Consider the following 13,468-nt stretch of genomic DNA (forward strand, 5'->3'; position numbering starts at 1 on the left):
GTGCAGTGGTTAACAAATCCGACTAGGAACCATGAGGTTGCGGGTTCCATCCCTGGCCTCACTCAGTGGGTTAAGGATCCGGCGTTGCCATGAGCTGTGCTGTAGGTTGCAGATGTGGCTCGGATCCCATGTTGCTGTGGCTCTGGCGTAGGCCGGCAGCTACAGCTCCTATTAGACCTCTAGCCTGGGAACCTCCATATGCTGCGGGAGCAGCCCTAGGAAAAGGCAAAAAGACAATAAAAAAATAAATACAAATTGTTTAATTGATGTGTATGAGCACAGATTTCTGCAAACTCAGTTATACGTGGGGCCTATGTGGGAAGGTCTTGTTTGGACGGAAGAGGGGCCACAGATGAACAAACAGCTTGTTACCCCCTTGGGAAAGCATCTGTGCATCTAGACCTTTGTCTCCCCGCAGTGCTGCCAAGCTCCTGGACAAGACCCCGTTCTCTGTCAGTAACCCGAACCCGCTGCTTCCTTCGCCTGCTAGCCTCCAACTGGCTCAGCTGCAAGCTCAGCTCACCCTCCACCGGCTGAAGCTGGCCCAGACGGCTGTCACCAACAACACTGCGGCCGCCACGGTCCTGAACCAGGTCCTCTCCAAAGTGGCCATGTCCCAGCCTCTCTTCAACCAGCTGAGGCATCCGTCCATGATCAGCGCCCCCCACGGCCACACGGGGGTGCCCCCCCACGCCACGACCGTGCCCAGCACCCGGTTTCCCTCTAATGCCATCACCTTCTCAGCTGGGCAGACACGAGGCCCAGGGCCCTCAGTGAACCTTCCCAGCCAGCCCCCCAATGCCATGGTGATGCACCCTTTCAGTGGGGTCATGCCCCAGACCCCTGCCCAGCCAGCGGTCATCCTGGGCATTGGCAAGACAGGGCCCGCCCCTGCTGCAGCGGGCTTCTATGAGTATGGCAAAGCCACCTCGGGCCAGGCATATGGCTCTGAAACTGACAGTCAGGCCAGCTTCCTGCCAGCCTCGGCCTCTACCTCGGGCAGCGTGACCTATGAAGGGCACTACAGCCACTCAGGGCAAGACAGCCAAGCTGCCTTCCCCAAGGACTTCTACGGACCCACCTCCCAAGGGTCACAGGTGGCTGGCACCTTTGCGGCCGACACGGCTGGGGGCTTGAAAGGCGAGGTAGGTCCACTGCTGCAGGGTCCAAACAGCCAGTGGGAGAGCCCCCACGGATTCTCTGGTCAAAGCAAGCCTGATCTTACAGCAGCCCCCAACCTGTGGCCTCCACACCCTAGCCAGCCCTTTGAGCTCTATGACCCCGAGGAGCCCACCCCAGACAGGACCCCTCCTTCCCTGGGGGGTCGGCTCAACCACAGCAAACAGGGTTTCAGTGGAGCCCGGCGGCGGGCCAAGGAGGAGCAGGCGGTGCTGTCCATGCGGCCCCTGCAGGTGCAGGAGCTGAATGACTTTCACGGTGTGGCCCCCCTCCACCTGCCGCACATCTGTAGCATCTGCGACAAGAAGGTGTTTGATCTGAAGGTGAGTTACCTGAGGCTGGCCAGGCGCCACAGCTGGAGTCTGGGCGGGCTCGTCACCACAGCCTGGTGGCTTTTGCTCTCCTCAGCCAGGAGCTGTTCCATTTGGGGATTGGGTAACAGAACTTTGCCATTAAAACCCTAGGTATCAGAAGCAAAAAGAACTTCAGAATTGTATCAGGGCCAGTCACTTGCTTTCAGATGAGTAAGAGGAGTTTCCGTTGTGGCGCGGTGGAAATGAATCCAACTAGTAACCATGATGTTGTGGGTTCGATTGCTGGCCTCACTCAGTGGGTTAAGGATCTGGTGTTGCCATGAGCTGTGGTGTAGGTCGCAGACATGGCTCAGTTCCTGTGTTGCTGTGGCTGTGGCATAAGCTGGCAGCTGTAGCTCCAATTCGACTCCTAGCCTGGGAACCTACATATGCTGCGAGTGAGGCCCTAAAAAGCCAAAAAAAACCCCAAAAGACGAGTAAGAGATTCTTACCCTTGTTTGTAAATGAGAGAGCTGAGGTTAGCAGGGATCAAGTGACCCCACCTGGGTTACAGAAAAGTGACTCAGGAATTAGAGCCTCTGTCTGCTTGAGGAGGGCTTTTCCCTGTGGTAGACAAGGAAGCTACTGTTCTTGAGAACGTCCTGAGTCTAAAAAGAAAAAACAAAAAAAAATTAGTAGAATTTTGGGTCAGGCAAGAGTGATCCTTAGGCTGGACCTATACAAGTTATTATAGAGAGCCTCAGCTTTTCCATCTGCAAAATGGGCATAGAGCCTCATGACACCTTCCCAGTGGTTGTAAAATGCTTTGGACCCCTGCACACAAAAGCCCCTGGTAATGTAAATTTCCTCTCCAAATGTAGTGATGATTCAGTGAAACATTCTAAAGCAATAATAATGGTTATAGTTAGCATATGTTAAACCCTTTCTGTGTGTCAGCAGTAACTCTCCAAGGTAGATACAATTATTATACTCATTTCATAGATGCAAAAAATGGGGCTCAGAGAAATGAAAGACTTGTTCAGGGCCCCAGAGCTAGAAAGTGACAGAGTGGAGATTCAAGCATGGATCCGACTGAAAGTGTGTGCCTCTTAAGCACTGGGCTGTACTGCCTCTTGCCTCTCATCCTGTCTGCTGAGCACAATGATTCCTGCTTAGTGGGCATCATGCCACAGTGTGCCACTCACCTCTACTTGGGTCACTTTCCGCAGGTGTCTCCCCGTCACCTGGGGAACACACCCTCTCACTTCCTGTCTCAGGAGGGGCCTGGCTGACATGGGAGGTGATGGAAGATTTTGTCTCTTATAAGCCTATTCTAAGGCTTTGCAACTCCCTGGGAGTCCACCTGTAGATTCTCCCAGGTCCTTGGAGATGTGGAAATGCATTGGAGGTGCGGTAGGACCAAGGACCCACTGAGAAGGAAGAGGGAAGAGGGAATAGGACTTGTGCATCTGGCTCCTGTCCAAGATAGGCATGGGATGTGCAGGTGGGAGCCACTGGCTGGAGTGAGGGCTGGCTAGGGAGGCAGGAGTGGGGGAGGAGCCTGGGAAGGAGAAGGGGAGGGGTCTGCAGGGCTGGTCCACCAACTGGGCACTCTGTGCTCTGTACCTTTAGAAGGAAGCCTGCCCTCATCCCCTGCTTTCCCCTGGACTCTGTTCTACTTCCCATCATTTTCCTTTCCTTCTGGCTTAGGACTGGGAGCTGCACATAAAAGGGAAGCTACACGCTCAGAAATGCCTGCTCTTCTCTGAAAAGTAAGTGCTATCCAGGAGGACAGGTTTAAGCCTGCACTCAACAAACATTCACTGAGCACCTACTGTGTGTCTTTCTCTGTTACCAGTGCTGGGGAAACAGGAGAGAACGAAAGAGGCAAATCTCTGTTCTCAAGGGGCTTACACTTCATGACAGCGCGGTGTGTCAGGGGATAAACCAGTGAATTATCTAGCATTCCTGGTGGGTTGCTGGACAGAAAATTACATCAGGGCAGGAGCAGGAAATGTATGTGTGTGTCCTCAGGCCTCATTAAGGACAACCCTGGGAGGATGTGGAATGAGCTGTGGCTGTCTGGGGACATGCACTCCTAGCAGAAGGAACAGCATGTTCAAAGGCCCTGGTGTGGTCCAGGAATGCTCTGATGAGCATTAGTGTGAGCAATGTGGCTTGCGGGGGTGGGGGTGGGGTGGAGGGAGGAGCCAGGGAAATACTGGGGCCCCATCTTGAGCACTGGTACTTGTTAAGTGAGACTTTCACTTTTGATTTGAGTACCACTGGAACCTTGAAGGCTTAGCAGAGGAGGGCTGTGCCCTGGCTTCACTGATCAAGAACCTGGCTTCAGTACAGAGAATAGGTGGTGGAGGGCAAAGGCAGACACCTGGAGACCAGTGAGGAGGGGGTTGAGGAAACCCACGCAGAAAAGAGGAGCCATGGCCCAGGGATGTAGAATAGAGGATGGGGTTGAGTGTTTGGAAATGAGCTCATTCAAAAGGCCTCCCTTTCTTATTCATGATAACCAAAAGGTGGAAGCCACCCAAATATCCAGGCCAGATGAATAGGTAAATGCATGTGGTCTGTACTTACAGTGGCATATTACTCAGCCTTCAAAAGGATTTTTTTAAAATAATGATTTTTATTTTTTCCATTATAGCTGTCAATTTTCTACTGTATAGCAAAGTGACCCAGTCGCACGTATATGTATACATTCTTTTTTCTCACATTGTCATGCTCCATCATGAGTGACTAGATATAGTTCCCAGTGCTATACAGCAGGATCTCATTGCTCATCCATTTCAAAGGCAATAGTTTGCATCTATTAACCCCAAATTCCCAGTCCATCCCTCTCCCTCGCCCTCCCCCTTGGCAACCACAAGTCTGTTCTCCAAGTCCATGATTTTTTCTGTGGAAAGGTTCATTTGTGCCTTTTATTAGATTCCAGATATAAGCAACATCATATGGTATTTGTCTTTCTCTTTCTGACTTACTTCACTCAGTATGAGAGTCTCATCTATGTTGCTGGAAATGGCATTATTTTATTCCTTTTTCTGGCTGAGTAGTATTCCATTGTGTATATATACCACATCTTCTTAATCTATTCATCTGTTGATGGACATTTAGGTTGTTTCCATGTCTTGGCTATTGTGAATAGTGCTGCAATGAACATACAGGTGCATGTGTCTTTTTCAAGGAAAGTTTTGTCTGGATATATGGCCAAGAGTGGGATTGCTGGGTCATACGGTAGTTCTATATGTATAGTTTTCTGAGGTACCTTCATGCTGTTTTCCATAGTGGTTGTACCACAGTGCAGGAGGGTCCCAAAATGAAAGAATTTTTGACACATGCAACAACATGGGTGAACTTTGAGAATATGATAAGTCAATCACATAAGTGAGATAAGCCTGTCACAGAGACAAATGCTGTGTGACTCTACTTACAGGAGGTACCAAGATTCATAGGAGGTCAGATTCATAGAGACAGACAGTAGAATGGTGGCTGCCAGGGGTTGGGGCTGGACAGAGGGGCACTAGTGCTTGATGGGTACAGGGTTTCAGTTTTACAAGATGGAAAGCCTTCTTTAGAGATGGATGGCAGTCATAGTTGCCAAACAGTGTGAATGTACTTAATGCCACCGGGCCATACACTTAAAAATCATTAAGATGGCATTTTTTAGGTTATGCATGTTTTACCACAATTTTTAAAAATAATTTTTAAGAAGACTTTTCATTTCCAGCTCCCCATTTTTTATTGTGGTGAGATTCACTTAAGACTCACCATTTTAACCATTTTAAAGTATACAGTTCAGTGGTTCAGTGGTATTTAGCATACTCACAGAGTCATGCAAATACTACTGTTACTTAGTTCTAGAACATTTTCATCACCCTCAGGGGAAACCCACACCCATCAGGCAACCCTTGCCAACCGCTCATCTGCTTTCTATCTCCATGGATTTGTTTCTTCTGGACATTTTATATAAATGGAATCATATAATATGTGACCTTTGGTGACTGGCTTTTTTCATTTAGTGCACTATTTTCAAGGTTTGCCCACATTGTAGCATATGTAGACTTTTTATGACTGAATAATATCATATATATGTATAGATATACATATATAAAATATTTCATTTATTCAGTCATCTTTTGATCTATATTTGGCTATTATAAATAGGGCTGCTATCAATATCTGTGTACAAGTTTTTGTTTGAACTTCTATTCCCTGCTATTTTGGGTCTAAGCCTTGGAGTGGAATTTCTGGGTTGTGTGGTAATTCTTTAACTTATTGAATAACTGGTTCTCCCCTTCACTCCTCTCCAGCACTGGTGTCCGGTGTGTACTTGGTCCAGCTGAAGGGACACTGTGTGCGTCCCCCAACAGCACAGCTGTTTATAACCCTGCTGGGAACGAAGGTGAGGAAGGGCCCACAGGTCAGCTTGAAACAGAAATCAGTTTCCCAAAGACTTCTTAATGCCTCATTTTGAATAACCCAATGCCCCTGATGTGTCCTTCGTAAATATCTATAAAGCCGACCCCAAGACAGTAAAATGCACCAGGCCTGCTGTCTGGGCTTTTGGAAATTTTCTGCAAGTTTTAAATGGTTTTTATGGTTACCAGCATGCCCAGAGGTGTAATCACGCCAATCACTAATCAATATGTTAAAAGGGGAGTTCTCATTGTAGTTCAGCAACTGGTATCCATGAAGATGTGAGTTTGATCCCTGGCCCCGCTCAGTGGGTTAATGATCCAGCATTGCTGTGAGCTCCAGCATTGCTGTGAGCTGCAGCATTGCTGTGAGCTGCAGCATTGCTGTGGCTGTGGTGTAGACTGGCAACTGCAGCTGGGATTGACCCCAAGCCTGGGAACTTCTACATGCTGTGAGTGTGGCCCTTAAAAAATGTTAAAAGGAATTTTTCATTTTTCTCATTCCACTTCTGTGCTAATAATGACTTTTGAAGATCAAGGAAATGACTAGGTTTTCACCCAGTTTTGTGTAATTTATCATTTAGATTATGCCTCAAATCTTGGAACGTCATATGCAGCCCTTCCTGCGAGGACATTTACTCAGTCAAATCCCGCATTCCCTTCTGCTTCCCCAGGGATGAATGTGAGTACAGAAGCATCTTGTCCATTGTCATTTGTTGTCACTACCAGCTCAGCCTGGGTGTGGACGTTCAGGGGAGGCTGGGGTGAAACAGGTGAGTGCAGTGCGGAAAGCAGATCGAGAGCTGTTCAGTTCAGTCCAGCTGGTGCTGAAACACACATTAAAAGGCTGACATAATTTCTTAACCTTGAAGGTGCTCAAAGACTTTCTAGCATTTGGTGCTGGTTTAGAAGAAATACGTTTGAGATTGTGTGTGTGTGTTTTCTAAGACTTTGACATTTTATTGAAATGGACCATTTCCTATGAGTGGGCGATTCTGAAACTTGAACAGAAAGAGAAAATGTGTTTGAAAAGTAAGGACTATGCACTAATGGTATTTTTGGTCCCTTGGGGAAATGGTGACATCCGCATAATATTTTGTTTTTAGTTTTGTGTGTGTTCCTCCTTGTCTACAACATGCACTTCAGGAGTTCCCGCTGTGGTACAACGGGATCGGCGGCATCTTGAGAGCGCTGGGATGTGGGTTTGATCCCCAGCCCAGCACAGTGGGTTAAGAATCCAGCGCTGCCCCAGCTGTGGCTTAGGTCAAGACTGTGACTCAGGTCTGATCCCAGGCTTGGGAACCCCATGTTACAGCCAAAAATGGAAAAACAAAACAAAACAAAAACATACACTTTAGTCCCCCAGAACTCCAAAGTTACATCCCTCCTTTTTCCACCGATTGTAACAACTTTCTCTCCCCCCTCTCTTCCCACTTCCCACTGTGTGGCCTGGTGCCCTAGGAGCTACCCAGCCTCTCTTCTCCTCCCCTGGAAATGTGTGCAAGGGTGTGAGAGTCATAGAACCAACTGTAATGCAAATTGCATTTGGCTGAACCCTGCTCCAGGCAGTGTGACTGTGTGCTTTTGCCTATGCCTTTTTTTTTTTTTGGTGTCTTTTTAGGGTCGCACTCGAGGATATGAAAGTTCCCGGGCCAGGGGTCGAATTGGAGCTGTAGCCGCTGGCCTGCACCACAGCCACAGCAACACCGGATCCTTAACCCACTGAGCGAGGCCAGGAATCGAACCTGTATCCTCATGGATGCTAGTCAGATTCACTTCCACTGAGCCACAGTGGGAACTCCCTTTGCCTGTGCTTATGTATTTTTTTTCAATTTGTGATGTGAGCGGCTGCAGCCTCCTTCTCTTTTCTTGAGCTCAGGAGAGGGGGCCTTCACATGCCATTCCCTCCATATGTTGGGGCATTCAAGCAAGACTTCTGAAGAGCAAGGTGAAAAGCGAAGGTTTTAGGCCCTGGGGGCTGAGTGAGCTTCAAGGAGAGACGGAACAGGAGGAGAAGTGAGGCCACCTGGGTTGACATTTCTATTTGTGTCTGTTTATTGGTATTTAGGAGAGAAATGTTTTAGGAGGGAGCCCCTGTCTGCAAGCCTGTGTGTAAAAGAATGTTGTGGTTTCTCTCTGCACTTTTCAGGCTGAAAGCCGCAGCCGGCCAGTGGCAGTTTTGGGTCCGTCCCAGGAGTGCAGAATAACTGGGTTCAGTGAACCTGTCATTTGTCTTTGAGTCAGATGCCCAGTTACATGACCTTGTGTCCTATGAGGCTGCTGGCAGCTCCAGCCCCACCCCCGCCCCAGGGCCTCTTTCCCACACTCTGGAATGTGGAGGCAGCCCTCTGTCCACATCCCACTCTGAGAACCCAGCACTGGGCAGAAGGGGGCTATGGCCCAGAGGGGGAAGGCTGGTTTGGGCGGGAGGTGGGCCATGGGTCTGGGCCCAGGAAGGAGAGCCTATATCAGCTTTATAAAGGGGAGGGGGCTAAGTGAGACGAGGAGAAGTAAGGGTAGGGCGACTCTGCATCTGTCCCCACCTCAACCCTGTCCTCCAGCACTGATCAAAGAACCCGAGGCCCTGTCCTGTGGATGTGGAGGCAAGAGGTGTAAGTTCAAGTCCCAGTTCTGGAACCCCCAGCTGTGTGGCCTGCGGCAAATCACTTTACTGCTCTGAGGCTCCATTTTTTTAAATGGGGAAAATCCTGCGCTAATAATGGCTTTCAAAGTTAGGTTTTCACTTGGTTTGTGATCTTTTGATTAGGCCTCTGATCTTGGAGCATCTTGTGTGGCCATTCGAGCAGAGTCTCCTGATTTCGATGGTCAGCGTGAGAAGGAGGGAGCGAGGCTCAGAGTAGACCAGCATTGTCCTGCCCTTGTGAGGATCAAATGAGAGAAATGTGTAGGTGACAATGACTTGTGAACTGTGCCGGGCATAAGAAGGAACAATGGCTGTTCTTAAGGAAGAGTTCGTTCAGCCTGTTCTGGGGAAACCTGTCCTCAGGCCAGCTCCGTCAGCTTATTGTGTGATTTGGGGCAGGTGTCAATGTCAGTGTTCTGACTTGTGCTCGAATCTGTCTAGTCACCACTGCAGTCACGTCTGCTCCCCGAGAGGTGTTGCGAGGCTCCCACGAAAGCACGGGGCAGGCACAAGCAGTCTGCTGACTCATCACTCCCGAGTATGGTCCCCCCCAATGCCTGGAGATGGGACATTTATCTGGCTTGAGCCTGAGAAGCATTTTGCTTTCTGCACTGGCAGCAGCAGGAAGGCGATGGAGAGTCCAGACCTTATCGGATGGCGGTCACAGTAGCTACCATTTATCTAGCCTTCCACACGTCATCCTTAGCAGCTTCGTATGTATTAGCTCATTAATTCCCTACCGCCCACTCCCCATAAGGCCCTGTGGCTTGTGGGGAGACAGAGGCACCGGGAGACTGACTATCCTGCCCAGGGTCACACAGCTGGTAGGGGGAAGCACTGCGATTTGAACCCATGTGACCCAGCTCTAGAAGGCTCCCCCCCTTTTTTTTTCTTCCTTTTTACAGCCACACCTGTGACATATGGAAGTTCCCCAGCTAGGGGCTGAATCGGAACTGGAGCTGAGGCCACAGCCACAGCAAACAGCAGATTGGAGCCACATCTGCAAACTACATTGCCACAGCTTGGGGCAATGCTGGATCCTTAACCCATTGAGCGAGGCCAGGGATCAAACCTGCATCCTTACGGAGACTAGTCGGGTTCTTAACCAGCTGAACTCCATAGAAGCCTCACCACTAAGCCCTGCTGCCCCTCTCTGAGGGTCTCTGAGTTCTCTTCTGATGCTTCTCTCCTTGGTAAGCACCCCCCCCCCGCCCCCGCCCCAACTCCCACCCCACAAGCTGCTTAGCAGACTCTGAGGAGGCTGCTTTGGGGGTGATGAGGACTTCTCGGGCTTCAGCCAACATCAACTGTAGAGCAAAAGGTGAAGAGGCTGCCAGACCCGGCACGGTGACAGCGTCTCCCAAGATGAACCCAGACATTTGGAGGCATTTCTGCACTCCTAGTGGAGCGGAGGAGGTATCATCTGACTGGTTTTATCGTTTTAAGTTCTGCGAAGTTTTGCTGGTCATATGAACTTCCTAAGGATAACTAGGGGACAAGGACAGAGTTTGCCCCAGCCAGCCCCTGCAGCCCCAAGGGATATTCTCTCCCTTCTGTCAGCTTCTGGTCCTTTTGTGGCCACTTCTGGCAAATAGAATTGAATGTAGGTATGTCCCTTTTAAAAAACCTAAAATCCAAAAATATTGACCTTTGGAGACAAGCTGAGAAATGAAGAGTTGATGAATCCGCTACTGAAAGATACTCTGGGAGCCACCTTTAAGGAACACGAGAGACCCTCAGAGAGAAATTAGTGGTTTGCATTCTGCCTACAAATACTGACCTCCAAAGATAAGCAGATACATCAAGAGTGGTTACTCTGTTACCATACCATTGCATGTTCCAGATGAGTGCTCACCAAGCTTCTTTTGCAATACACTTCCATTGTTTTCCTGCTTGCATAATGTATGCTTTTTGTGAAAATTCAAACAGGAAAGAAATATTTAATGAGGACAGTGAAATTCCTTCCACTTCGCCCCTCCCGGCTTCCATAGAGAACCCATAAAGGCATCTTCCTCCAGAAATATTTTCCAGTCCAGTGCAAGGGCTTTTTCTGCCTGACTCTGCTTAGGTGCATCTTTTCAGAAGCACATTTTGTTGAGCAAGAGCAGGAGCAGCCAGGACTTTACCATTGTAGTATCACTGTTGTTTGTGGAGCAAAGAAAAAGTTCTTTCTAAAGCTCCTTATTTTTAAGCAGGAAGAACACAGTGACACAGGGCTCTGGGAGCGAGCCTTCAGAAGGTATCTGAACTGCCGCAAAACCGAAAATGATCACAAAACCCATCTACCTCCTCCCCCCAAGCCCAGGCAAGGCTGGAATTGACACTTGCCTCAGCCTGGTGGGAATTCAAGCTGTGCGTTTCCATGTTTATTTCTGATAAAGACAGGGCACTGAATTGACAGTTGGGCTCTGTGTTTGCCTAGAGTGGGTGATTTGTGTCTCTCCCTAGCCCCTCCCATCCAACCCCAGGGTCCAGGAGAGGGGTGTTTGCTTTCACTTAAGCTTCTGCCCTTTGACAGAGCAGAGGCACTTTATCCTTGGCTGCCTGAGCCGTCATAAACAGAGTAATCAGGTTTCTGGAAGGGGCCCTGGGGGCCTTCTCAGGCTGTAAATAGTTTTCTTGCCCCTGCCCAAGATGCGCTTTGCCTACTGACTGTCCCCATAAAACTGCCTTGCAGCTTTCACAGCCACCTTGGAGTTTATTTAGTGCTAGTGCTGCAGATGGGGCCTCCCTGGCCTGGGACAATTGATACACATTGTTTTTAGGATTTCTTTCTCCCCAGGACCCTGCATCCTAGTTGACACCAATAAATAAGGAAACTGAGGCATAGGGAAATATAAATGTTTGTGGAAAGCCAGAGGTTTAAGTCACGGGTTTGTCCTCCAGATGGCTGGCTGTTTCTAAAACATCTGTCTGCCCACCCAGATTTGGAAAAAAAAAAAAAAAAAAAAACAGAAAACAAAATCTACCCTGAGCTAGGATGGATGGGGGCAGGGTGTCATCTGCCACATCAGGCGCTACTCTTGGCAGAGGTCACCTTGTGCGTTTTCCACAAGAATGGAGAAACAGAAGAGCAAGGTATTTTGTTTTCTGTTTTTTTTTTTTTTTTCCTTTTCCAAATCTGAATGATTTTTTTTTCTTGTTGCAGAAACAGTAAAATAGTGTAAAAATTTTAAAACAGCAGAAAGATGCAAAATAGAAAATCCACCCTTGCAGAGAAGACTGAAGGGAAATGTCTTTGGCTATGACTATCTATCCCTAGCATGAGCGTGCTCATGTTTACTTACTAAAAGTATATATTTTGGGGACAATCAGATAATGCCACATCATCTGTTGTGCCCCTTGGTTTTTTTTGACTTAACCCTACATTCTCAATACATAGTTTAATTGACTTATAAACACCTTTTCACATCCAAACATAAAATATTATCTTCTGTTGTAATGCTGTCTATTGTATCCATTTACCATAAGTTATCAAGTCTGCCATTGATTGGTTTTCCAGTGAGACCTGAGTTGTCATCACAAACGTACCAGGACTTAATTGCCCAGATTAAGTTCCTTGCCTTTTCCCAGGCATCACTGTCTGCATACACAGTGGTAAGTGTGACCTCCCAATTTTAAGGTTCTGTGACTCTAAAGTTTGCAGTGATATTGAAGTTGGTGGCAGATGAGCCACCCAGGACCTGTAGGCAATCCAGCACCAATAAAAGTAGATTTCCTCCAAGTCAAAGCTAGTATGCTTTATAAAAATATTTGAAAGTGTCAATAAAGACATATGTTTCAGAGTCCCCATCAGGTGCTGCAGAAATGAATCCAACTAGGAACCATGAGGTTGTGGGTTTGATCCCTGGCCACGATCAGTGGGTTAAGGATCCGGCATTGCTGTGGCTGTGGTGTAGGTCAGCAGCTATAGCTCTAGTTAGAACCCTACCCTGGGAACCTCCGTATGCTTCGGGTGTGGCCCTAAAAAAAAAAAAAAAAAAAAAAGGCGTGTTTCTGTTCTCCAAGTTACACCAAGATGCAGAGCTATGGAACCCATGCCCATTTAGCATCTGTACAGTGTATTCAAAACAAACACCGTGAAAAATAAACATTTGTCTTGTTTAGCACAAAACCAGCAGAGGCCCACAGACTATGTGCCAGATAAAATTAGATCACACCTAAAGGAGATCAGGCTGGAGCAGAGAAAACTGTTTATTGAGGAAGGGCTCTGTGCTTCGTAGCTCTAAGAGGCACCTTTGACTTTTCTCATCCTGCAGGCCTATTGCCCAAAACCACATTTTTATGGCAACTGTGAGTTATTTGAACTGGGTCTGTTCTTTGAACTCATCTCTGAAGCCTGTCCCCATCTGCACTGGACAGCATTGAAAGGTCTCAGAATCTTCCTACGCCAAGCCTGCTCTTTGCACATTTCCACCCTTCTATAAAAGATTTGTGAGTGACTTGAGAGATCTTGGACCTGGTCGCATGATCCATTAGAAGCATCATCTGACTTTATTTTTTCTTTCTTTTTTTTTTGTCTTTCTACCTTTTCTAGGGCCGCACCCACGGCACATGGAGGTTCCCAGGCTAAGGGTTGAATCGGAGCTGTAGCCGCTGGCCTATGCCACAGCCACAGCAACACAGCATCCTTAACCCACTGAGTGAGGCCAGGGATCGATCCTGCAACCTCATGGTTCCTAGTTGGATTTGTTATCCACTGAGCCACGACGGGAACTCCCTCATCTGACTTTAAATGAGTTACCCCAGCAAGTGAAAATGTACAGCCCAGGCCCCTGACCGCACATGAGGGCACTCCCAAGTCATGGCAGCCTGCGGGCTGACTGAGGTGTCCCCCAGGCTGGTGAAGGATGATTGTCCCAGCAGGTTAGTGATGAGGGCTTCGATTACAACCCAGACACCTTAGCTCTCTTAGAGATCTG

At 48.2% G+C, this 13,468-nt stretch overlaps 1 protein-coding gene across 3 annotated transcripts in view; it reads left to right on the top strand.

The window, feature by feature from the left end:
- RBM20 (RNA binding motif protein 20) overlaps positions 1-13,468 on the top strand; it is a 206,754-nt gene that overhangs the window by 147,264 nt on the left and 46,022 nt on the right. For 2 of the 3 annotated variants that reach the window (XM_047760977.1, XM_047760978.1), the window contains exons 2-5: positions 419-1,502; positions 3,183-3,244; positions 5,798-5,889; positions 6,487-6,584. In XM_047760977.1, the coding sequence (XP_047616933.1) occupies positions 419-1,502; positions 3,183-3,244; positions 5,798-5,889; positions 6,487-6,584 (1,336 nt within the window). The remainder of the gene's footprint in view (positions 1-418; positions 1,503-3,182; positions 3,245-5,797; positions 5,890-6,486; positions 6,585-13,468) is intronic. The other variant, XM_047760979.1, reaches the window with a different exon arrangement.

This window comes from Phacochoerus africanus, chromosome 15 (assembly GCF_016906955.1).
Source record: "Phacochoerus africanus isolate WHEZ1 chromosome 15, ROS_Pafr_v1, whole genome shotgun sequence".
NCBI lineage: Eukaryota > Metazoa > Chordata > Mammalia > Artiodactyla > Suidae > Phacochoerus > Phacochoerus africanus.